Genomic DNA, 26,949 nt, shown 5'->3' with positions numbered 1-26,949 from the left:
TGAATGTGTAAATATCATGTCTTCGCTCTGCCTAGACCTCTCCTGAAAGCTCAACCATTCTTGAACATAAGAGATCCCACACTCATCATTCATTCTCTAAAAAATCAATTTATCTCTCTTCCTACCTGATCCATTTTCGATCATCTCCTCCAAATCCTTAGGTCTGTCTCTCCATAAAAACATCAGCATAATTCAAACCTACTAGTCAGATACTCGTAAAGCCTCAAATAACATCCATATCATGAACAAACAACAGAGATGCATATCAAAAACATTGTAACAATACAGAGGTAAAGTTTTCAGTAAACTTCGAGGCAAATCAGTTGTAACAGGTTCATACAGTATCTTCTGGTTGAATTGCTCTGTAACGCAACCATTTAAAATTCCCCACACCAACTCACCCACTGCAGGATTATATCCCCATCACAGCCTTCCATAGAAAGATATCCTTTGGAGTCATTCTGGGATGCAGTGAGGCAGGTCCATTCCTTCTCACCCAGGCAGGAGAACAGCAGGCAGCAGGGCAGCTCAGCAACGGAAGAGCTCTGCAAGGCAAGAGTCCAGCAAAGCAGCAGTCCAGCAGAGTGGCATTCCTCTCAGCAGCACAGCAGTTCTTCGTCCTGGCAGCGTAGTCACAGGTCCAAATGTGTACTGAAGTCATGGTGTCAGCGGTCCAATACTTATACCCAGTTATGACTTTAAAGTGGGGGTGACTTAAAAGAAAGCTTTAAAGAGGACAAGGTCCTCCTTTTCTGCCCTCGCTCCAGACTCACTACAGTGGGGTATACAGACATTTGTGTAGGGACAGGACACAGCACTTTCAGTTGTAAATGCTAGCCTCTCTCTCACATCTTGCCCAGTCACACATAAACTCCCTTTGTGTTTGGCTGTCTAGAGGGAATGTGCAAAGCCCAGCTGTGTACTCACCCCAGATGTGTATACAGTGACAGGCAGCAGGCACAGAATAGCTAAAGTAAGTAATTGTCAACCTTCTAACAGTGTCATTTCCTAAACTGTAACTTATATCCAACTTCACCATAATTCGTGATTTTAAATTATGAGTTCCGTGACACCAAACCTGAAAAGTCTATCTCTTTATAATTGCACTTAAAATATGTACTACGGTAATTTTAATGTTATCCTATGAGAGGGCTAAGACTTGCAGTAGTGAACAAATTGGGAGTTTTTCACTCCCAAGACAAGTAAAACGTAAAAGTACATGTCCTGTCTTTTGAATACATCGCACCTTGCCCTGTAGGTCTTACAGGGCCTACCTTAGTGGTGACTTATATGTATAAAATGGGAAGGTTTAGGCCTGGTAAGAGGTTTATCTTGCCAGGTCGAAGTGGCAGTGTAAAACTGCACATACAGGTTCTACAATGGCAGGCCGGAGTCCTGGCTAGAGGGCTAATTAAGTGGGTGGCACAATGAGTGCTGCAGGCCAACTAGTAGAATTTAATTTACTTACCCTGTAGTTCACTTAACTAGGGACTTTAAAGTAAAATCAAATATGCCAATTGGGGTTAAGCCAAATGTACCATGTTTAGGGGAGAGAGCACAAGAACTTTAGCACTGGTTTAAAGTGGTAAAGTACAGAGTCCTAAAGCCAGCACAAATGAGGTCAGAAAAATAGAGGCCAGCTAGAATTAATGAAAGAAATGTCTTCAGGTTTTCAGTGCAGCGCCAGAGAGCTATGGAACTATGCTGCCCCACTGATGCGATTTATCACCATCAAGGACCTTACTTCAGTTATTGCCTTTTGAGTCCAACCCACGGTGGACCATTCCCTGAAGACCTTTTTTCATTAATTCTGGCTGTTCCTTGTATCGCCTTGTCCTGAGGAAGACCCGCCATGCATGTCAGTCAATCACGCACTTCTTTGGGTCGAAACATCAACGTGCTTGCGATAATCCTGACCCTATTCCCTCCGCCCCACGTGAAATTGAAATTTAAAATCCCAAGCAGCGCGGAGCTTAATGTACCAAGGCATGGATATCCTTTGAATGACCACTTTCAACAATTCGTACAGCACTTTATATATCTTGTTTACATTTAGCACTTTTTTTGCACCTTTTGTCACCACATCACTTGTGGCGTTGTAACAAATTGTATGTTCATGCATCTGACAGCCTTCTAATGTCATTTCAACACCATAAAATGTAACAGAATACATGGATTCATCCTTAAATACAGGCTTTGATTGATCCAATTCAGGTGTTTTTTTTGTTTTGTGTTTTTTGATTCATGATTTTTGTCCTTTCTTCTTTTTCCTTTTCATTGATTATTACTGAAAGGCTTGAGTACTGTTGTTTGCTTTTTTGTTATTATTTAGGAAACCAAGAATCATTCCTGTACCAGACAGAACCAATATTCTTCACATTTTTATTTCAATTTATCTCAATGAGCTCTGTGTGTGTGAAGTGTTAGGAATACTGTCAGTATTTGACGAACTATAATATTAATGCTCCTTGAGGGAAACTAGAGACCTGTATGTACGGACAGTCATTTTAAGATGAAAGCATGTTTGGGGCATAGAGAATTGGTAACACTGATGAATGGGCTTCACCCTAGCTGTTCAATTATGGTCCCTGGCTCACCTCTCTCTGCTGATACACTAAGCACAGCAGAGTTTCACTGTGCACTGTCTGATAGGGCCATATGGGTTTTGGGGGTTGGTCAGATCCGGAGGACCAAGATACTCTATCATCACTGCGATGCTCTCCATGAAAGAACAAAAGGCAGTCACTGCCAATACATCTATTAAACACCACAAACGTATCCCAGCCACTCAATGACACATGCACTTTCTCCCCTTCATTATTCGCTGCATCTTTCTCTTTTCACCATTTATGCTTTCACACTCTCTCTCTTCATCTTTTATTTTTGTTCCCCTCAGCTCCTTCGTTCTCACATCTGTTTCTTTCTCTCGCTCTCTTCATTCTCTCCCTCATGCTCTCTTGCTCTCATTATCTGCTCTCCTCCAATTGTTATCATAATTGGAGCTCTTTCCTTTGTCTTGCATTCGACCCCCACCTCTGTATGTTATCACCCCTTTTTCTTTATTTCCCACATCTGCTCTCATTGTCACTCCTGCACCCGTTTTCTTTATCTTTCCTGCCCTTTCCATCTCTTCTTCTCTCTCTATTTCTCTTGGTCTTGGTACATTGCATCACTCATTTCTGCCACTCTCTCCTCTTCTCCTCCTTTACTCTTCCTTTCTCTCTTTCTGTCTACTTTCAACCATATATATATATAGTTAGGTACGGAGTGAAAAAGCCCCCTGACACATAACGGCGCTGACGAAGGCCGATTCAGGCCGAAATGCATTCGCCAAACAATTGAAATAAAGAAGCTTCCTCTGTTCCCCGATGTAGCCTCTGCTCTTTCTTTTGGGAGGAGTTCTTGTGGTGATGGTATACGCGTCAACCAGAGACGCGTTACAGAGGCACCCGTTTCTCAAGCGGCCTGGATGTTACTGGCTCCTGGTTCGGCATTCTTTTCATTTCAAGATATTGAATGATCCAGGCCCGCCTTCAGCGTTGGATGAACATGCAGCGGTGAAGCGAGGGTATTAACCTCGGTCCGGGTGAAATGCATCGGCATATTTGCCCCCGCCTACTCGAAATTCAACAAGAGGGCTGAAGCGGTCAAAGGGGACCCGAGGCGGCATCTTGGACTTTAATTAGCAGGGGACTATCATTGTTGTGAGGAATATCCTGCCTTCCGCGAAGTACTTGGACAATTCTAAGCACAACCCCATGCACCACTTACCTGGGAACTGCTTGATGCACCCTGGGAATCGCAGTCCTCACAGCAACTTGGGATCTGTGACAGGTGAGCATAACATCTGAGGGGAGGAGCGGACTTTGCACCGATCGCAGTGCGGCAAGATATATTTAGGCACGGAGTGAAAAAGCCCCCTGACACATCACGGCGCTGACGAAGGCCGATTCAGGCCGAAATGCATTCGCCAAACAATTGAAATAAAGAAGCTTCCTCTGTTCCCTGATGTGGCCTCTGCTCTTTCTTTTGGGAGGAGTTCTTGTGGTGATGGTATACGCGTCAACCAGAGACGCGTTACAGAGGCACCCGTTTCTCAAGCGGCCTGGATGTTACTGGCTCCTGCTTCAGCATTCTTTTCATGTCAAGGTATTGAATGATCCAGGCCCGCCTTCAGCGTTGGATGAACACGCAGCGGTGCAGCGAGGGTATTAACCTCGGTCCGGGTGAAATGCATCGGCATATTTGCCCCCGCCTACTCGAAATTCAACAAGAGGGCTGAAGCGGTCAAAGGGGACCCGAGGCGGCATCTTGGACTTTAATTAGCAGGGGACTATCATTGTTGTGAGGAATATCCTGCCTTCCGCGAAGTACTTGGACAATTCTAAGCACAACCCCATGCACCACTTACCTGGGAACTGCTTGATGCACCCTGGGAATCGCAGTCCTCACAGCAACTTGGGATCTGTGATAGGTGAGCATAACATCTGAGGGGAGGAGTGGACTTTGCACCAATCGCAGTGCGGCCAGATATATTTAGGCACGGAGTGAAAAAGCCCCCTGACACATCACGGCGCTGACGAAGGCCGATTCAGGCCGAAATGCATTTGCCAAACAATTGAAATAAAGAAGCTTCCTCTGTTCCCTGATGTGGCCTCTGCTCTTTCTTTTGGGAGGAGTTCTTGAGGTGATGGTATACGCGTCAACCAGAGACGCGTTTCAGAGGCACCCGTTTCTCAAGCGGCCTGGATGTTACTGGCTCCTGCTTCAGCATTCTTTTCATTTCAAGGTATTGAATGATCCAGGCCCGCCTTCAGCGTTGGATGAACACGCAGCGGTGCAGCGAGGGTATTAACCTCGGTCCGGGTGAAATGCATCGGCATATTTGCCCCCGCCTACTCGAAATTCAACAAGAGGGCTGAAGCAGTCAAAGGGGACCCGAGGCGGCATCTTGGACTTTAATTAGCAGGGGACTATCATTGTTGTGAGGAATATCCTGCCTTCCGCGAAGTACTTGGACAATTCTAAGCACAACCCCATGCACCACTTACCTGGGAACTGCTTGATGCACCCTGGGAATCGCAGTCCTCACAGCAACTTGGGATCTGTGACAGGTGAGCATAACATCTGAGGGGAGGAGCGGACTTTGCACCAATCGCAGTGCGGCAAGATATATTTAGGCACGGAGTGAAAAAGCCCCCTGACACATCACGGCGCTGACGAAGGCCGATTCAGGCCGAAATGCATTCGCCAAACAATTGAAATAAAGAAGCTTCCTCTGTTCCCCGATGTGGCCTCTGCTCTTTCTTTTGGGAGGAGTTCTTGTGGTGATGGTATACGCGTCAACCAGAGACGCGTTACAGAGGCACCCGTTTCTCAAGCGGCCTGGATGTTACTGGCTCCTGCTTCAGCATTCTTTTCATGTCAAGGTATTGAATGATCCAGGCCCGCCTTCAGCGTTGGATGAACACGCAGCGGTGCAGCGAGGGTATTAACCTCGGTCCGGGTGAAATGCATCGGCATATTTGCCCCCGCCTACTCGAAATTCAACAAGAGGGCTGAAGCGGTCAAAGGGGACCCGAGGCGGCATCTTGGACTTTAATTAGCGGGGGACTATCATTGTTGTGAGGAATATCCTGCCTTCCGCGAAGTACTTGGACAATTCTAAGCACAACCCCATGCACCACTTACCTGGGAACTGCTTGATGCACCCTGGGAATCGCAGTCCTCACAGCAACTTGGGATCTGTGATAGGTGAGCATAACATCTGAGGGGAGGAGTGGACTTTGCACCAATCGCAGTGCGGCCAGATATATTTAGGCACGGAGTGAAAAAGCCCCCTGACACATCACGGCGCTGACGAAGGCCGATTCAGGCCGAAATGCATTTGCCAAACAATTGAAATAAAGAAGCTTCCTCTGTTCCCTGATGTGGCCTCTGCTCTTTCTTTTGGGAGGAGTTCTTGAGGTGATGGTATACGCGTCAACCAGAGACGCGTTTCAGAGGCACCCGTTTCTCAAGCGGCCTGGATGTTACTGGCTCCTGCTTCAGCATTCTTTTCATTTCAAGGTATTGAATGATCCAGGCCCGCCTTCAGCGTTGGATGAACACGCAGCGGTGCAGCGAGGGTATTAACCTCGGTCCGGGTGAAATGCATCGGCATATTTGCCCCCGCCTACTCGAAATTCAACAAGAGGGCTGAAGCAGTCAAAGGGGACCCGAGGCGGCATCTTGGACTTTAATTAGCAGGGGACTATCATTGTTGTGAGGAATATCCTGCCTTCCGCGAAGTACTTGGACAATTCTAAGCACAACCCCATGCACCACTTACCTGGGAACTGCTTGATGCACCCTGGGAATCGCAGTCCTCACAGCAACTTGGGATCTGTGACAGGTGAGCATAACATCTGAGGGGAGGAGCGGACTTTGCACCAATCGCAGTGCGGCAAGATATATTTAGGCACGGAGTGAAAAAGCCCCCTGACACATCACGGCGCTGACGAAGGCCGATTCAGGCCGAAATGCATTCGCCAAACAATTGAAATAAAGAAGCTTCCTCTGTTCCCCGATGTGGCCTCTGCTCTTTCTTTTGGGAGGAGTTCTTGTGGTGATATATATATATATATACATATATATATATATATATATATATATATATATATATATATATATATATATATATATATATATATATATATATATAATATATTATCTACTGGGGGTCGCCAGTAGATAGTTATAGTTACAACCTAGTTTCCATAGGAAATCTCAAAATTCTATTTTGAATAAATTTGGCGCCGGTTGACGAATCCTCGTGAAATTTTCAAAACTAATGGGGCGCTCTGTTCAGCTCCTACCCTGAAAGTCTCGGGGTGATTCGTCAAGCGGGGGCCGAGAAAAAGGGGGGGTCCCAAAACGCATTTTCCCCATGCATTAATCGCAGCTACAGCCCGAACTGCTGAACGGAATTACACCAAATTTGGCAAAGAGGTAGCCCTTGGTTCACACTCATGCTTTTCGGTTAAATGGTGTAAATCCATTCAGTAGTTGCTGAGAAAATCATAAGTAAAATCACATATATAACTATGGCCTCGGAGGATCCGCGCACCCTATGCGCTCCCAGCGCGCACCCTCCCGATCACGAGCTGCATGCTAATTGGCTGTCACCTGGCTGTCAACACACCAAACCAGGAAGTGTTGGCAGCCATTTTGTGCCTCGGTATAAGCGAGGCTCAAGAAATCAGTGGAACAAGTGTGCAAAACGTATAAAGGGGGCAGGGTAGAAATACCCTGACCCTCTAGACCTGCTTAGGGTGTCCCACAAGGACCCCCAGGGCCCCAAAAATTATGTATTTATTTTTTTAAGCGGCAAAATGCGCGCAGGGTGCGCGGATCCTGCGCTTCTTTAATAATTAGCCCCCGGGGGTAAAAAATATGAATTTTGATGGGGGGCCCAGAGGGGCCCCCAGCCCCGGGGACCGCCACCCCCCGGGGCTACAAAATAAATGGGTGGGGGGGCTCAAAGGCCCCCCCAGCCCCGAGGCCGCTACCCCTCAGTGATGTCATCAGTGATGTCATTTGAGATGTCATCAGTGATGTCATCAGTGATGTCAGTGATGTCACTGACCATGTAATGAGTGATGTAATATGTGACGTCATCAGCAGTGCATTGCGGGGGCGCGAGTTATAGTTAGCTGGACTAACTATAACGGGGTAAATTTCACTGGTTTTGTGCGAGTGAAATGTCCAACTAACTATAACTTTCCCTAAAACCTATTGTTTTTTCAGTGAATTTCTAAGGTTTTTTAAATGCTAATTTCTAACTATAACGTGCCTGAAACCTATGTTCCTTTCAGTGAATATATATATATATATATATGCACATATAAATATCTGATTTGTTCACTTTTCCACCACCATCTTTCTTTCTCCTGTTTCTGTCTATAGCGCACTCTATTATTTACCCAAACAATTAGATTTTTCAAACCCCCTCTCCGTCTCTAATCTGTCTCTCTGCCACTATCTTTCTCTCTACCTTACCCATCTAAGCTCTCACCCACATCCCTTGACAAACCCTCTCCCTACTTTTTTTTCCGACCTCCCTTACTCTTATTTTTTCATTTCTGTTAGTGTTTCTGATGCTCTGTGCTACCTTCCACACCCCATACTTAGAAGGCCCTATTAAGGAGCCAACTACCTTCTCCTGAACTGCCATCGACCAAACTTTGAACCCAGACAAATTCCTCTTGCAATTATGCCTTTCACTTGAACCCACCTGAAACTCCAGGGGTTATGTGTCCTTCTCCTATCTTGTCTGGTAACACCGTAGATTCCCCTCTCATTAGTTGCTTCACTAACACCTCCACAGTTACTGTGGTTTTTAGGTGAGCAGGGCTTGGAAGTTTTCATGCGGTAGACCTGCAGTCATAACCACTGGGGACTGTGTTGTGAACCAGCATTGCACTATCGCAGTGGCAGCAGAGCTTCCAAAATGTTGAAAAAGAGTCTGCCTCAATATTTTGTTTGCCTACTTATGTGTAATTTGTACATATACAGTGACTAATTGTGTGATTGTACTCTTTATCCTGCCCTTTTATATCTCTCCAGAAAAAATTGGTAAGAGCAAATCATTTAGTTTTTATTTCCCTTCTCCTCATGTACCTGACTGTCATTTTTAGGTTGAGCGCTTTGCCAGCGCTTGCGTAGTCTGCAAAACCTGTTGTATCTCTTCTGTGGGCTTTTGACACACCCACTGATTGCCACTGGTTGTTATCTGTGGCATTCAGAAATGCTGGCTTGTTATTGGTGCATTCTTGTAAATGTCCCTCCTTTGTGTGCTTAGTTTTTTCTCCCACGGTCTCACTAAGAGAACATTTTAGTTGGCCATCATAGTGTACAGCGATTGACGGCCCCTCCTCCCTTCTCTATATGGGCCTTGCAGCCTTATACACAGCTATGTTTCCTCCCATGTCGCTGCTCCCAGCTGCACGGGTCACCGCAAGTGCTCCCTGTTCACACAACTTGTTTTTGCTGTTTTGTTGGCCTCCCTTGCAGTGGGGTGTGTTTGTATTTTGTTTACTTCGCTTCATTTGCCGTGTGCTTAATCTTTCCTCATGGCCATCACAATGCACATGATTACCTATGATGAGGGGGCTAAAAACAACACGAGCTTACAATATTTTTAGGTTAATTTTGGCAGCATGTTTTCTGTGTGCTTGTATATGATGCAAGCCAACCCGCACTCTTAATAAATTCACATGGTGAAGCTTTTTTTGCTGGTATGTAAAATACGCTGTGCATTTTTCGTTCATTTTGTATTTTAAAACTACTATGTGCATCTCCATTGCAGCACTATAGCAAGTCTATTGGCATTGGTGGGCCTTTGTCCGTGCCTCTGTCACAGGCAGCTGAATTCTACAGCTGACATAAAAAATGCTGAGCTCAGAAGCTGAAGCAATGTAGCGAGCTTAGGGAAAGGCTGGTGGGCTGCGGGCTTCATGCATCCCAGGCACGGCCCGTGCCTAGTTTTCCTCAGGGGAATTAGCTGGGATTTAATGGATCAAGTCTACTGGGGACCCACTTGTCAATTTAATTCAATTCTTTATAAAGATTTGGATCTCAAATGAGGTCCACAGAAAATGAAAGACAAATTACACTTTAATTAAATCCCATCATATCATAAATCTATTGAATAAATACATGTTTGAATGAAACCTTTGCCCACAATGATTTAAAAACAAATACTGGACATAGTTCCAGAAGGCTGGGGTAGAGAGCTATAGAACAAATAATCCATTTGATATCCGGAAAACTCTCCCTAAAAATAAATTTGTGGATAGTATATATAAAAGTACTCCAAATGAACAAAAGGAACAATCTGCCCCATAAAAAACACACAGATCTAAATCCAGTTAAATACATACATAAATGTTATTATAATTAAAACATCCAAGGATAAAACCAATTCATAAAAAAATAAGAATAAAACTTGCAATTGAACTTTTCTTTGATTGCCAATGATGGACTGCCAGAGATGGGGTTGGTACAGACAGCTGTCACTGGTTTTGAAACAGCCTTAAGCTGCCCAATGTGGTCGGTTCAGCATAGGTGCCTGCGGTTTAGAGTGTGGATTATAAAGTGAATCTGTGTTATGGCGGATAATAAAAATTACAGTCGAGAAGGACAGGAATTTGACATCCCTTTCTGAAGTAAGCGGGACACCAAGTGTTCGCTAGTCCGCCTTCCCATCTGCTTTGATTGCTATTAATAAAATCTTTCACCGAAATTCGAATTTATTGACCAACGTTTTATAATGTATCAATTATCTATTCTTGACAAAATGTATTAGTTGTGATTTTAATTTAGTTCAGCCTGTATGTGTTCATTTAGTTCTGTGTTGTGTAACGATGCAGAGTAAATCACCCCTATGCATGCATCCTCAGCAGCAAAGGGAGCTCCCATGATGCTCTTGTATCAAGAGAAGGCGCCTGAAGATTCTACAGGGGGCAGGAGTGACAAGGGCGCTCTGTGAGTGGCAGTTGGGCCGTAATCTGTTCTACTGCTTGGAACCCTGACTCTGCCAATCACTGATTCACTGTTTGCTGCTTCAGCTTTCGAATGCAGAATAGCCCTCACTAGTATGAGTGGACGTTTACATCCTGCCAGAGACACGGGAGCTAATTTAACACATTTTTCACTATAAATATCTAAACATAAGCTTATCCACAACAATTTTTCGCCCTAAGGCACCACTCATTGCCTCACACATGATGACATAGGTAAAAAATGACACCATTGATGACATTATATATCGCGCACCATTAACATCTTTCATACCATTATTTTGGTGCAGCCAGGATGTGGATTTTTTTAATACGCTTTAAAGTTAGTTCCATCTGTGCACAAACTGTAACTATTCAATCACCCTATTTATATACTTTCTACTCCATGGCTAAATTCTTATAAGGTCCCATAGTCGAGACCGATTGCATTGCAAACGCTTGTTAATACATGCACTCTGAATATATTGCAACCAGCATCTCCTTTAGGCCCCTTAATCTCGATCTGGAATTCTGTGACCTCTTTGACCAGTGCTTAATTTTAGCCGGTGGTTTCTGGTGCTCAGCACCGGCACTGAATCATGAACATCGGAGCTTATAGCGCAAACTCGATCCGAAGGTATTGGAGCAAGGAAACGTTCATTTTTGGTAGGCATGGGAGCTCTGTTTTAGGCGGCGCTTACAAGAGAAATGGACTGGTGCACGCTGCCTCCTGACAAGAGCCCCGGCACTTCTTCATATTTTTTTTTTTACAAATTAACCATTGTCTTTGACCCTCATCTGGCAGCACCCCGCTAATTGCCTTGCTGTGTCTGCTGCCACCTCCTACGGTCCCTCAGGCTTTCACCATAGCAGCGCTCCCAAATATGTTTACAGTGGACATGGTTATTGAATATTTAACCAGTTAAGGTCTGCAGAGGGGCAGAAATAAGCAAAAGGCAGCATGGTGGAGGTTTCAAAATAAAATGTGCTTCATTGTTATTTTTAGTACTGCATCTCAAACGCATTCATCACTAATCGCATAATATGTTTTTTCCTGCTCTTTCCTGCACATCTATCGCTTCAGCTGGTAAGAGAGATACTATTTTTTATATTTTCGCTACAGGTTGAGTCATTTTAAACAATAGTTTGTGTGTAATCTAGTTCAATCGTAATGAAGAAGTGACAGGGCTTGATTGAGAGTTTGGTGGACGGAGTACAGTAGAGGGTGGCAGCAGTCCTCTTTATCTTAAAGGAACTACAGACATGAGGTTTCCTTTCAATGTCTAAGAAGATTGGAGGATGGCTGCCACCCATTTCGACTCCCCTTTCAACGGCCATCAATCAACTTTTATAAAGTTTTTGTTTTTCAGAAACAAATTCTCCAAAGATGAGTCTGTTTCCAAAAAATAAAAAAACTAATCACACCCTGTCCTTGGGAATTTTCTCCCAGAGTTTGGAGTATCATTATTTTTTATTTCTATCCGTCGCTGCCAGGTTTTTACTCATGGTGACAGACAAGAAAAAAAAAAGGTACTACGCCGTTCATTCTAAATTGGGTGGACGGTGGGAGGCCCTTCCTCCAACAACTCCACTCTGTCAGGCCGCCAGAGAACATTTTCTGTTGCCAGAGCCAACAAGGACTCTGCTCACAGAAAACGTGAGGTTCAAGTGGCCTTGAACTGAGGTGGGCGGTCTGAGAGTTTGTGGGAGAGGGTACTCCTCAGTAATTATGATGAAGCACCCTGCTCCTCAAACTCTAAATTGGGCCTATAATGTTCAAAAATGTTAGTAGTGTCACTATATATAGGGTGCATTAGTATAGTCGCAAAGGGGGGTATATAACTTCTCTCCTGCCCTCCTCTGTGTCTCCATGCCCTCCGTAAAATATACATTTCTCACTCATTCACCCTTTTGACAGTTGTTAGGCTTTGTCATTTTCCAAATAAACATTTTGTGTCAGAGCAGCAATCAGTAACTCTTCTCTTGCAGTCATGACTTTCCCTCATATTTGTTACAATCCCTGTTGTCTCCTCGTGAACTTTCATCTGTAATTTATCCGTAAAATGGCCACACCCCATTTTTAACACGCACTTGCCCCCTTGCACTTGTGTTATGCCCTCACCTCTAATTTCATAGTTTTCCTTTGAGAGCCCTGGCTTATGTATATGGAAGCCCAGCCGGACATCCCACTTGGGCCCTGGATTGTGAACCAGCAATGGACTGCCACTGGGAACTGGGACCTCCCAAAATGTCACTTCAAAGTTGGGATGTTTTTCTGGGGCACAGCCAGTGGGAACTGGGACCTCTCAAAATGTCACTTCAAAGTTAGGATGTTTTTCCGGGGCACAGCCACTGGGAACTGGGACCTCCCAAAATGTCACTTCAAAGGTCGGATGTTTTTCTGGGGCACAGCCAGTGGGAACTGGGACCTCCCAAAATGTCACTTCAAAGTTGGGATGTTTTTCCGGGGCACAGCCAGTGGGAACTGGGACCTCTCAAAATGTCACTTCAAAGTTGGGATGTTTTTCTGGGGCACAGCCACTGGGAACTGGGACCTCCCAAAATGTCACTTCAAAGTTGGGATGTTTTTCCGGGGCACAGCTCATATATGGCGCTATGATACTCTCATATCTTTCACAGCGCAGCTATGATTTCATATATGATATGGAAATTCTCATGGGTGATATTGCATTATTGTTTCCTACCTGATGTCTCTATGACATCAGACTCTTCTGTCCACTCACAGCTCAATCACCTAAACAAATTCACACTTAAACTCACCCTGTCACTTACAGACACTGTTAGATGAGGATCAGGTCCATTCGTCCCAGGTGGGCGTGGTGCACGTGGGCTGCTAGAGATGTTAAGGATTACAAACCAAACCTGCCATGACAAGGAGGTAGGGAAGGAAGTGGAGGGCATGGAACCTGTACTGAGTTTGCAGAAATACTGTTATCCTCCTGAGTGTAAATAGAAAACTAATTTCTGTGTATCACCTAAATTTGATTGAAGTAACAGTTCTTGAACATATATTGTATAGTAAAGTAATTAGTGTTTTTACTTACTTTTAGGATAGCCTTGGGGTCTAAGAGTGAAGCAGTCCCTGACATCCAGCAAGTAATGGTAAAATCAGGTTATTTTATTGCATCTGTTTAGTTCGAATATTTCACACTTTAAATGGCAATGGAGAAAAAAGGATATTTCTCTTATTATGCCTCAACAGGGAAGGTGTATCTCTTTGGCGCAATCTCAGGTCTACCAGCAATGGTAAGTCTGGGAATGCCTCAAAACCCATGAGAGTTGTGTGGGAACACCCATGCAACGCCCATGGAATGCCTTCCCAGGGCACATTAATGCAACGCAGTGATTTGAGCTGCGTTATCCTGGATTTATGAAGCCACTCAGAGCCACACAAAGTGGCCTTGCATGGCTTCATAAATTGCATTATGGGCTTGCGTCACATATGCAGCATGTTGCGTGTTGCAAAAGCGACGCAAGCCCAGCCATAAATATGCCCCTAGGCTTCTGGTCTTCACTGGGTGTTTGATTTATTGAGCACATATAACAAAAGCCAAGGGGGCTTAAAGCTTGGCTCCAGGATCGAAATATGGGAATGTGATTGGTTAATGGGTCAGAAGGACACACTGAAGGGCAAAAGGTGCTTTTAAGACTTTTTGTTTTTATTGCAGTTATGTATCTCCTTTGTGAAAGAAAAAAAAAGTTACTGATAATCGTACAGAAAAGGAAACATAAGGGGGAGATTGGTCAGCACTTCCTTCATTTTCATCGTCTATGTCTTAAATTCCATGGGATTGTCAAAGGTTTCTGATTTTCCAGTGGCTATAGTCTTCTTGTGGCCCCATGGGATTATCTTGTAGAGGCTCAAAAGGAAATAAAAACAACCCCGTATCAGTATATATGATACCTATATCTGTGTCTAAGTGCTCAGGTGGATGTGACTGTCAGTGGGGTGTTTTGGGTGTGGGGTTCACACAGTGTGTGGGAGTTTAACTCCCCTTTCCGTGCCCTTGAACACCTTTCCACCACTGTTTTACCAACCCCAGAAGAAAAGTGACCACTTGGCTACTACCACGGTCCTCCTGGGCTGTGGTGTCTCGGATCACCGTATCGTCCTCTCGACGGTACTTCCAGAGTGGTCTCCCTCTTCCCTTCGTTGACCACAGCTTGACTCCTCTGCGTCAGTTGCCTGTGTCTACTGTCCCGTTTCCGCAGGATTTTCCTCAGGGCTTTCGTCAGCGTTTGTCTTGGCTTCCTTCTTCTTGGTTTGGCTCCCGCTGACTTGGTCTACCTTGTCCTGCACCTCTCGGTCCAATACTGTCTTTATATTCCAACTGGCGCTAGTTGTCTCATCTCCGCCTCCGCTCTGCGTGCTTTGTCCTTATTTTATATTATCGCCAGTCACTCTGCTGTGACCTCGCTCGTCTAGTGCGTTGGCAATGGCTGTGTCTAAGTTTGATTCGGCGGCCAGCTTGGGTGGGATCAGATTATCAACTAATGTATTACAGGGATGTTGTGTTCAGCTCGGATAGATTTCCCCCAGCCATATTTCCAAGGGGTCTCAATGGATTGCCGTAAATGAAAGACGCAGAAGGTGGATCGACCAGAGAAGAATTCTTCACCTCCACCAGGCTTCACCACTGACATACAATTGTGTTTAGCTAATCCTCACTTGTGAGCAAAGAGCACTGATGAAGAGAACCCCTTCTCAAAAACTGCAATTGTCTGGTCAGGTGGAGGGGTTGCGATTTCCTCCTTCTGTAAAAGTCCCTCAGAAGACACTGTGAAGAGTGGAGAGCAGCATTCACACAATAGTAGAGGCCGGCCACTTTTTGATGAAACACTGCATTCAAGGTGTTACAGTGAAGGACAGGTTTAACTGTAATCGGAAAGCAATTCACAACGCCTGCAGAGTGAATGAAAAGAAGATGATTGACTTTAGACAATTTTGTGAAAATAATATTCGAGGCAAAAACGCATGCTATGAAGTTGTCTCATATTTCGCTTTTTATGTGCAAAATGTTGTTGTTTGGGTCAGCCCTCTTCGTCTACCCAGCACTAAAGATGATATGTTCTGTGTCCTTGTGCTTCATTTTCATGAACTCAAGAAATTAAATGCAATATGAAGCTGCTCCCTTCACTCAGGATGAGAAAGGCTTTATATCCGTAGTGTTCGTCAGTCCTCTATGAAATTCATTCCTACAGCACACTTGCAAGACTTTCGAGCTAGCCAGCCATAGAGGTGACAAACGCCGAAGTAGTCTGTCAAATGTCTGTCTAGACATGAGATGCTTTCTACCCTATGATTATTCCTTAGGCTGCTCGAATCCGTAAAATCACAGTCTGTGTCCCTATACATACCCAACATTTGTAGTGACAGACTTTGTATCCCCATTCCAATTTTCCAAGCTCATCCATACTCTGAGATAGTAAGCCATAAATATATCTGTCAAGCCCCTAAATCACCAGGTAATAGAGGAGGCAGGCTCAATATCTATTTGTCGAGCCTCTGAGCCAACAACATACTTACAATAACAATCTCTCTGTAGTTGGGTTGATCCCCAAAAACATCTAGATACTCAGGACCCATGCTCTGTATATATGCTTTTGTCTACGGAGTAACCCAGCCTTGAACGTGATTGGATTTGTACCTTGCGCCATTCACTTGAACGATCAATGGTCTGACTGTGAGTCAATTCTCTGGGTTCACTGAAACTCCATTCATCTGTGCCATCCTGATTGTATTAGGGCCTAGAGACGACATTCTCCACATACCTCTAATAAAAATCCAAGAATTCAAACCTAGCATCAACACCTACATCTACTCAAGCCCTAAAGGTAATGTATGTATTCTTGAGCCAATCCGAGGAGCCATTGAGCTAAGGGTGAGTCAAGCAGTCTCCTTTTTCATCCATGCAGTCCACAAAGTCTGGCCCAGTTCATCCTTAAAGATAATAGGCACAGTGTCCCTGACCTAGTCCCAAGAGCCATCCAGACACAGGCAGGACTAGCTCCTTTTCAAGAAACCAACCAACCCAGGAGTTAACAGACTCACAATCTGTTGTCAGGGCCCATTCAGTTTTATAAATTAAAACTTCCATACCCCTTTACCAACCTATTGAGATTTCTACACCCAACCAAATCAGCTCTGTTGCCATGTACCAATACCTGAGCCTGTCCCACAACAAGTAATGGTGGTACTGGCAATACTGGTGATGAAGAGTCAGATGTTAATAGGGTTTTGCAATCTCAAAACCTCCAATTCTGTAAAATACTGGGTTTGCAACTGCTAAAAATCCATACTAGCCCTATTGTGCAATTCATTAAAACTAATTTAGAATCCCAAAACCAGTTTAGAAATCATACCCAAATTGTGATTTGAAATGAGCACGTTAGTAGTGTTCCTTCCAAATTGAGTTTAGTTATCAATATATATCATTTGTTTGCAGCACTAACTATGGTTTCAAATTGTCGATCAGTCACCAAGGCCAAGTTTGTGGTGGTAAGTGATTAGCAAAAGGGAAAGGGTCCCCACCTTTAGGGGGAGTAGGCCCTGCCTGCTCTCACTGAAGTTTTCAAAATGGAAAACTTATGTTTTTTAAAGGCAGTCCCATCCCATTATGGAACACATGATATTTATTTTTCAAACAAGTTTCGCATTTTGGAAAAAAATCACCATTATGTTGGTCTAGTGTCCCATGCAGTCCACCATCCCTATGATTGTAGCCAGTCACAGTGGGTTGCAAATTCTGACCTACCTAATGAATATGAATTAGATAAGTTATCCTGTGACCCTCTGTGATTTGTTATTTTGTGATCCAGCCTATTAGTGCATAGGTTGGTTCACAAAATTAAATGGTGGTCACAAGAATTCAATATGTAATTGAGACAGATTTTTGCACCTAGTTTCAAAGAACATCTGGCAATAATGTACTAAACCATGCCTTCATGGTCCTGCACTGATGTTGATTTAGGGACGGTTGTTAAAGATAGGAGTAATGGAATATCTACAAAGAAGACAAAGTTGTCCTGACCACCTACCCCGGCCTACTAATGCCTCATTTAGAATGAGGGGAAAGTCAGTGTTCAAGATGGCAGAGTTGCTTTTGGGTCCACCTTGTGACATCATAGCCTTGGAAATGCCACAGAGAAAGATTTTCCAATTAAAGTCTTCTCATGATATTTCCACTAATGCTCATTCTGTTCTGCACCATTGGGTAAACCATGATAGTCATGGACACAAAAAAAACATGAAATATCCGTCTGACTAGCAGGAAAAAAACAACACTTGGGGGGGATAATAATTAAGTTACTTTTTTAAATGAACTCCCACTTTGAAAGTCTGTATCGCGGAATAACATAAGAGATAACAGGTCCATCATGTCAAAATTGCATGGTGGAGCTGCCATTACAGATTATTATTTTTTTCCTTGAAAGGGCCCTTGTTATGTAAATGAGAGCCATTTCTCTTGCAGGAGATATATGTGTTAAAATTATGTGGCACTGCCTCATATGAGGTGACAGAGGTGAAGCAGGCCTGCAGCCTGTGCTTAAATGAACACCTACGTTTCTAAATCTTGAAAGGGGTTGATGGGGAACTATTGCCAACATTAGTTACTAAAACCAAATTTATAGTACTGCCATTGCTGGGGGTTGACATTCAGCAACTGGCACTGGTGGTACTGGGACATGGGACAGTGACTGAGTAACTAGGATCAGTACTGATAGCATTGGCAATCAAAATAATTCAGTTATTAGTTTGTGCACTAGCAGAAAGTGCAACAATAATGAAAGTGGACAAACCTAGTTATACCCCGGCACTCTAGATATCAAATCTTTTCTCAAGTACAACCTTAATAAGCTGTCTTCACAAAACCATGTAATCAATATATCACTGGTCAAACTTCAAAGATAGGTGGTGATTTTCTTTACTTTTGAGACATCACAAATTCAATCAAGACTGCAAAAAGACCCCTGTTGCAGAGAACATATAGATGGGGGAAAAGTTGTACAGAAAATTCACAGTTGTACAGTCCTGATCAAGATACGCGAGAACAGCCGACACGTGTTTCGTCACATCCAGTGACTTTCTCAAGGCTTTCAAGACAAGAAATAATGTTCGTGATAATGACCGATCCTGCTTCTTCATGTATTAAGTGGATATGTAGCTCAAAGGTGCTTAAATATGACTGTTTGAAGGATGTCCAAAGCGTATTCTCGAGTGGAAGCCCAAATTCAGATACCAATGGTGTTTGTTCCTGTGCACTAATGAGCATTCCAGTATTTGGTACTTAAAAGTGTAAAAGCCCTCTAAGATTCTGCTTTTTCAAGAGTCGCATCCATATTCGGGAATACCGGCTCGGGCTATATTAGGCCCATATTAGTGATTAGAGCAAATGCGCAGCGGTGGCCTCCAAACTCGTCTCAAAAGTACAGAAAATAACCACCTATCTTTGTTGTTTGACCAGTGATATATTCAGTACATGGTTTTGTGAAGACAGCTTATTAAGGTTGTACATGAGAAAAGATTTGATATCTAGAGTGCCGAGGTATAACTAGGTTTGTCTGTACAGTGACTGTTGGCAGTACCTGCGCATTTGTGTACCCAAGGTAGTAGGGTACATTTTCTACCCCTAGTGGCACCATAAATAATTGTTCTACTGTCTGGGATAAATATGAGAATTAACCATATTTGTGACTGTCCAGTCTGATTGTATACCTTTCTGAAGTGCGACCCTCCAAAAAACACTACTACCGACTTTTGTATTGCAACCAAATAATGAAAGTGGGACTAAGTGCAAGCTAGTGGTACCAAAAACACATGTTTGATTCCAAAGTCGGCATCATAATTTCCAAAATCATAAAGATGTCATTTTAAAGTTATATTAAACTACAAATACAATAGTGATGACACAGCTTGTAAGTTTAGTGCTTGGGGCAAGAAAGGGAGACAATCAAGAGTTTTGCACTTGCACGGATCAGGCACAAACTGCAACATTTACGAACATTGACAAACATGTTGAGGATCATTATCACTGTGAAGAAACTTGTGAAGTTGGTCCTGAAAATACAGCAACCCATGTTGACTGAGTGAAAATAGGTAGGGAGAACCCACAAATTTCACAAGAAATGTGAGATGATGTTTCTCACAGAAAACAATTTCCTCTTTGTAGAGTAAAACTATGGAAATCTGCATTTCCAACTGACATTGCCCCCGCCAACCCAAGGGAACTCCACCTTCCAACTTTAGAGTTGCTCACCACCCCCACGGACAATCTTCAGCAATAACAGTGATTCCTGTCAATGGTGCAAAAATGAGACAACGACGGCCAAACATCAAACCTTTACACAGGTTTTAATTTTTCAAAAACAAACTCTCAAAGTGGGAATTTGTTTTTGAAAAAAATGAAAAGCCATTGCCACAATAATCATTATTTTTGTATTCTTTACTGTATCCTGGGACACACAGCAGGAAAAAACGCCATCCCATCGCCCACCCTAAATTGGCCGGGAGGCCGGGTGGTTAACCTGTGACGGCCAGGACTCTGTGGGGTCCTCGAAGGATTATGTCAACAATGAAGGACCAGTTGGGTCTGTCGACAACATGCTTTCAGTCAGCCTGCCCTTAATCGGGCAGGTAGACTGAGGGTTTGGGGGAGGAGGTACTATGCTGTGACAAAATAGCCTTCCTGACAAACTCTAAATCATGGCGGTTTTCATATTGCTTCAGATCCCAGGGAATCAGCTCCTACCACAAGTTCATTGAACTGCCAAAGTACATACTTTTTTAGCATTTGATTTTCAGTAGAGTTGTATTAATGCAAAAGCTTCACAGTTAACACAACTATGAGAGCTTTCTGTCTCCTATGCACTTGGAAGAATTACATATGTTTGAACGGTTGAGAGGGAAACATGCTTTTCAGGCCTGGGCGCTGCATGTTTGGTATGCTTTTGGGAATTTAAGGCCTCCCCAATCTTTGTGGAAAATTTCACTTGAGGGTATATGGCAGTGCTAATGCTGTTGAGAGACCATGCTATCCTGGACTTGAGTCCTCAGTAGCTGGGTTTGTGTGGTTCATGGAATGCTTTCAGTATTGAGCACAGATATATGATGTATATGATGTATTCACGCATGCTTTTACAATGCATGCCTTTACAACGTGGGGAAATACTAAGCATTCCATTACAACGCAAGTCGTTACAACGATTTGCCTTAGGGAAGCACTGGACTTTGGAATAGTATAATTTACTATTCCAACTCCAGTCTGTGCAACAGTAGGGAAGGTGTTGGATTCAAAATCCAACAATGCGTTTCCTAAAGCAAGTCGTTGTAATGACTTGCGTTGTAATGGAATGCTTGGTAACAATGCGTTCATTGTAGTGCCTGCGTTGTAATGGCAATGCGTAATTCTGTCCGAGTTGTAAAGGCTGTTTCCCATTGAGCAGAGCTTGCTGTGTGATGCATCCTTGCAGTGCTTAATTTGAGCAGGTGGTTGCCGGCGGGGGCACCAAAACTTAGTAATGGGGACCGGCACTTATTTTTCTGCATCAGATAATTACAGAATGAAAGAGCAGGAAAACACACAGATTGGAAAGACAGAGGAAGAGAAAGGTGCCAAAACCTTTAAATGGGGTGAAAGCCGGAACTTACAAGAGAGAGAGGAAGAGGCATAGAATGTCTGGTAGTTAATTAAAGAGGCAAGAGGTGATTTTAAGACTAAAAGTCTTGGTATTCAGTGTGCCAAGTTCTTCTGAGTAGAGCTTTGGGCACCGGCACTCTTACTTTCATAAATTAAGCACTGTATTCTTGTCGAGGAGTGTTTTTTTTTGTTGCAGATTTATAAAGCGCAAAAGGTATTATAGCACTTTACATGAGCACCAGTTAAGTTATAGAAGGACACATTTCTATTTTGGTTGTGGTAGGCACGGGGAGATTAAGTGATTTTCCTAGAATCACAGGATGTTGAGCCGACCCCTAAGCTCGAACCCTGGTTTCCCAGCTCCAAATTCGGCAGTCTAGCCGTGAGACCACATCCTCTCTCTGCCTTATGGGAACAGGGCCATTTTTCACAATTGTATTGTTTTTTCTTGTAAATATTATTGTTTGAGTATGTTCAATCACCATTGTAAAATGTTTATATGGGAAAAAAAGAAAAAAAGGTCGCCCATCAAAAAAGGCATGCGATAAATGTGTGTAACTGTTTTCCAAACAGAGAACTGAGTGTGAAATAAATCACGAAGGTCACCATATTGGTAAATGTGGTTCTTACAGTAAAAAATAATTAATTGATTTCAGCACCTAGACACCGCAACTGTTAATAGTTTTGTAAAAGAGTCTCAGCCTAGGTGCCACGAACGAGCCAACCCCCCCACTCTTATAAATATTAGGGGAACAGGAAGCATAGTCTGAAAGCAAGTGGAGCATGTGTCATGGCAAGCAGCAAGACTCATTGGGTGCCGAGCAGCAGCAAAGCTTAGAAAGCTCAGCAAACCTTGGAAGACCTTGGAAGCAATGATGGGGGTAGTAACTGCTGTGGGGGAGGAGCTCCACTGGTATTCCTGCTGAAAAGTAGGAATTCATTGTGCAGTATTCATGAGATTTTTGTACTCATGATAGAGGTGCTGCTCTAACAGTGTCTATATCTCTCACAGGGAAAATATGGAGTGGGGCTGGATTATACCTTACCAGATGTAATTGTTTGTGGGCATCAGCATCGCTTTTGAGAAGGCTCCTCCTCCTCAGACAGTGAGTACATTCCCTTGGGAACTAGCATTCCATACTGCTCATAGTCTCTCTGGCTCCATGATTACGATTGCACACATCCCATAGCACCAGAACAGAATATGCATCTCTTCAAGTCAGGAAGAGGCTGTTGCAGGGCCTTGTGGGTTTTGGCAAGGAGTGTCCCTCACTTGATCAAGTGCAATCTAGTATCTAAGCTTGCGACAAAGTGATGTTTTCTTTGCCCATCCCTCATACCATGTATTTAGCTCAGGAATATGAGCTGCATTCCAAGCAACTGTCTGTGACAGGCTAAGACATGCCAATTTACACCCCTTGGGAGTATCATGGGGTTTCTACTATCAATTTAGATGTTAAACACTGCATATAATAAGGATACATGTGCGCAGCTAAAAAGGCATACAGATTAGGCTGGCTCCTTAAAAATTTGCAATTGCAGGTCAGCATCTGAATGGCTTGTTAACTTGGTATTGTCTGCCTGGACATGCAAGCTGTTGTTTGAGACCAGGTTATCATTACAATAGATTCATCAGTGAAGCTTTGTGCATGAGCATGAGCACAGAGGAAGCAGTGAACCACGGGAAGGACTCTGTTTATCACTTCTTGTAGAACCAAGCATAGGCTTTGTGGCTAGGAAGTCTACTATTGCAGTGAGCAGAAGAGAAGGAGATAGACTACTAGCAATGTTGAGAACCTACCTTAACTCAGTTCTAGAAATGACAACCAATGACAAGCGCATGTGCATCACCAGAGTGCAACTGCTCCCCATCACCAGAGTGCAACTGCTCCCCAGCATATCTTAGTCTACTGCATAGTGAAGACCACAATCAAAGCATCATCTGTGCAGGAGAGAATCTTTTTATGCTCTGACATTCTAGAGGCCATGACCATCAAGAAGAGCTGAAGGGGCATATTTACAAGCTCCTATTGCCACCACGTCACTTTCAGTGATGCTGAGGTGGCGATAGGGGCTTCGCCTTATTTTCAAGGAAGAAAAGAAATTGCACTCCAGCACACACAGTACAGTTTATGGTGGTAAGGCTCTTCTTGATAAAGTTATGATGAAATGATCAGATCCAGTCCACAAGAGTCAGAGTCTTCCTCAATGTTTTTACTTGAAGATAAATTCTCATACAATATGTGTCCAAAACAATGCAGCTGTTAGACGGACCGGGAGGGTCGGCCGAGGACAAGGGGAGAGGTCTCCGGGGAGAGCCGTCTCCAGCGATCGTACAGATAAATAACTTCCCCCCCACAGACAGACACCACACAAGGAGAAGATTTAGCGTTCTTTATATGCACTTCTTAAGGTACGATGAAATAGTACAAGGAGGTCTGGACTCAGGGGTCCCCTCGACTTAGGTCTCTCAGGATAGGGAAAGGGTAGCGGGACAGTCTGTTTACCAGTCTGGTAGTTCGGATGAAATGATAATTAGCTCACAATCCTCGAGCTTGGTGGTTTAGCTGGTACGGGCCGCGGCAGCGCCAGCAGGTCCCGGTAGAGATGGTCGGTACACGGTCCGCGGCAGCGCCAGCAGGTCCCGGTGAGGATGGTCGTTACAACGGGCCGCGGCAGCGCCAGCAGGTCCCGGTGAGGATGGTCGATACAACGGGCCGCGGCAGCGCCAGCAGGTCCCGACGAGGATGGATGTTGCAGAAGGCCGCGGCAGCGCCAGCAGGCAGGACGATAGTTCGCAAGATAGGGCTACGGCAGCGCCAGTAGTCCGTCAAGGCTGAGTTCTCTCGGTGTCTCTCGACTCCAGGATACAACTGCCTTCCTGCTCCGGAGCTGCCCCAGTTATAGGGCAGGCGCCCTTTGATGTCCGGACCCTCGCGCTTGGAGGTCGGAGGGCCCGGGATGAAGGTGTCCAGACACCCAGCAGGGGGTGGAGCCAGCGCCTGGGGGAGCTGGAGGCGATCGGCACCTGGCGGGGGGAAGAGCCCTTGACGCTTCGTTCTCCCATTGACCTGCCAAGTGGTCCGCTCACCTCCTGGGTGGATGGTGGTGCCGGGATGTCGGGGCCGGCCAGGCCCAGGGTTAGGGTCGGGTGGAGGCCACGCGGCCTCGTGGTGCAGGGCCCAAGATGGCGGCTTGACCCGGCCGGGGGAGCCGGTGGGGGCTGGGGCCCTGTCATGCGGGGAGGGAGCGAGCCCTTCGTGTGGCCTGTCCAACATGCGTCCCCCCCAGCTGAAGGCGGGGAGAGTCACCCATCTTCTTGGGGACTCTCCTCGTCGAGACGGAAAAAGCGTGACAGGCCATCTGCGTTGGCGTGGTCTTGGCCCGGTCGGTGCTCCACGGTGAAGTCCATTCCCTGCAGGGAAATGGACCAGCGCAATAGTTTTGGGTTCTCCCCCCGCATCTGCATCAGCCACTGCAGGGGTCGATGGTCGGTTTGTACCCGGAAGTGGGTACCGAAGAGATAGGGCCGGAGCTTTTTGAGGGCCCACACCACTGCGAAGGCCTCCCTCTCGATGGTGCTCCAGCGCTGTTCTCGGGCCAGGAGACGTCGACTGATGAAGGCCACCGGCTGGTCATGACCTTCGGGGTTCAATTGGGAAAGAACCGCTCCGATGCCGTGGTCGGAGGCGTCTGTCTGCACCACGAATTCCCGACCGTAATCGGGGGCCTGGAGCACAGGGGCGGTGCACAGGGCGGCCTTCAGCTTCTCGAAGGCCGCTTGACAATCAGGGGTCCAGTTAATCCGCTTTGGTTGGTTTTTGGACGTGAGACCCGTGAGGGGCCCCACGATGCTGCCGTAGTCCTTCACGAACCGCCGGTAGTAGCCGGTGAGCCCTAAGAAGGCTCGGACCTCGGTCTGGGTGACGGGGGGCTGCCAGGACTGGATGGCAGCAATCTTAAGTTGCAGCGGGGCCACCAGCCCGCTTCCCACTTGGTGCCCAAGGTAGGTCACGGACCCTTGGCCAATTTGGCATTTGCCGGCCTTAATTGTGAGTCCGGCCCGCTGGAGGGCCTGTAGGACTTCTTGGAGGTGGAGGAGGTGGTCGGACCAGTGGCGGCTGTATACAGCGATATCGTCCAGGTAGGCAGCGCTGAACTCTTCGAGCCCCGCCAGGACCTGGTTCACAAGGCGTTGAAACGTGGCGGGGGCGTTCTTCATGCCGAAGGGCATGACCCTGAATTGGTAGTGGCCATCGGGGGTAGAGAAGGCTGACCGTTCCTGAGCCCGGGGTGTGAGACCGATCTGCCAGTAGCCCGCTGTTAGGTCGAAGATACTGAGGTAGCGGGCGGCCCCCAGCCGGTCGATCAATAAGTCCGCTCGGGGGATAGGATGAGCGTCGGTCCGGGTGACAGCGTTCAAGCCCCGGTAGTCGACGCAGAATCTCAGTTCAGGTGTGGTGCCGGGGGCAGCGGCCTTGGGGACTAATACAACCGGACTGGCCCAGGGACTGTCCGAGGGCTCGATGACCCCGATCGTGAGCATTTTGGCCACTTCCTCTTGTATGCAGGCCCGTACCCGATCTGGTACGCGGTAGGCCCGGTGTCGGATAGGGGGACTGTCCCCGGTGTCCACGTCGTGCAAACACCAAGGGGTGACCCCGGGGGTGAGGGAGAACAGGGTAGCGAACCGCAGCAGGAGGTTCTGGCAGCCCTGGCGTTGCTCCGGGGTGAGGGCATCGGAGAGCCGGACCCCATCCACGGAACCGTCATTCTCCTGAGTCTTCAGGAGATCCGGGAGGGGTTCGGAGTCTTCCTCTGCCCCACTGTCCGTAGCCATCAGGAGGCTGAGTTCTGAGCGCACAAAGTGTGGTTTGAGTCTGTTGGTGTGGAGGACCCGAAGGGGGTTCCGGGAGGTCCCCATGTCGATGAGGTAAGTGACGGGGCTTTTGCGCTCGACCACCTTGAAGGGCCCCGTCCACTTATCTTGCAAGGCACATGGTTCGGTGGGGGACATCACCCACACTTGTTGACCAGGCTCGAACTCGACGGAGGAGGCATTGTGATCATACCATCTCTTCATGTCTTCCTGGCTGGCCTCGAGGTTCGCCTTGGCCATCTCCCTGAAGCGCCGGATCTGATTGCGTAGGGCCAGGAGGTATTTGAAGACGTCTGGAGGGGTCTTTAGGGGGGCCAACTCCCAACCTTCCCTGACTAGGCTGAGGGGCCCTCGCACAGGGTGCCCGTACAGGAGTTCGAAAGGGCTAAAGCCGAGGGACTTCTGGGGAACTTCTCGGTAGGCGAAGAGGAGGCACGGGAGTAGTACATCCCACTGGCGACGGAGGGGCTCTTCCAATCCCCCAATCATCCCTTTGAGAGTGCGGTTGAAACGCTCCACTAGTCCGTTCCCTTGGGGGTGATAGGGGGTCGTGAATCTGTAGGTGACCCCGCATTGTTGCCAGAGGGACTTCATGTATTTGGAGATGAAGTTCGTGCCTCGGTCGCTGACGACTTCCCGGGGGAAGCCCACCCGGGAGAAGATCCCCATTAGGGCCCGGCCAACCACCGGAGCCGTCACGGTTCGTAGGGGCACCGCCTCGGGGTAGCGGGTGGCGTGGTCCACCAGTACCAGGATGAACCTGTGTCCTTGTGCCGTGCGGGGGTCCAGGGGCCCCACAATGTCTATTCCTACCCTCTCGAACGGGGTGGTGACCACAGGGAAGGGTTGCAGAGGGGCTTTCAGCTTACGG

At 46.0% G+C, this 26,949-nt stretch overlaps 1 protein-coding gene across 1 annotated transcript in view; it reads left to right on the top strand.

The window, feature by feature from the left end:
- The window catches only part of LOC146811132 (uncharacterized), a 249,497-nt gene that overhangs the window by 208,079 nt on the left and 14,469 nt on the right, over positions 1-26,949 (top strand). Inside the window, exon 11 of the mRNA XM_085614493.1 lies at positions 13,613-13,664. Coding sequence (XP_085470619.1) covers positions 13,613-13,664 — 52 coding nt within the window. The remainder of the gene's footprint in view (positions 1-13,612; positions 13,665-26,949) is intronic.

This window comes from Triturus cristatus, chromosome 7 (assembly GCF_964204655.1).
Source record: "Triturus cristatus chromosome 7, aTriCri1.1, whole genome shotgun sequence".
NCBI lineage: Eukaryota > Metazoa > Chordata > Amphibia > Caudata > Salamandridae > Triturus > Triturus cristatus.
This window is presented reverse-complemented; position numbering and strand designations above follow the sequence as displayed.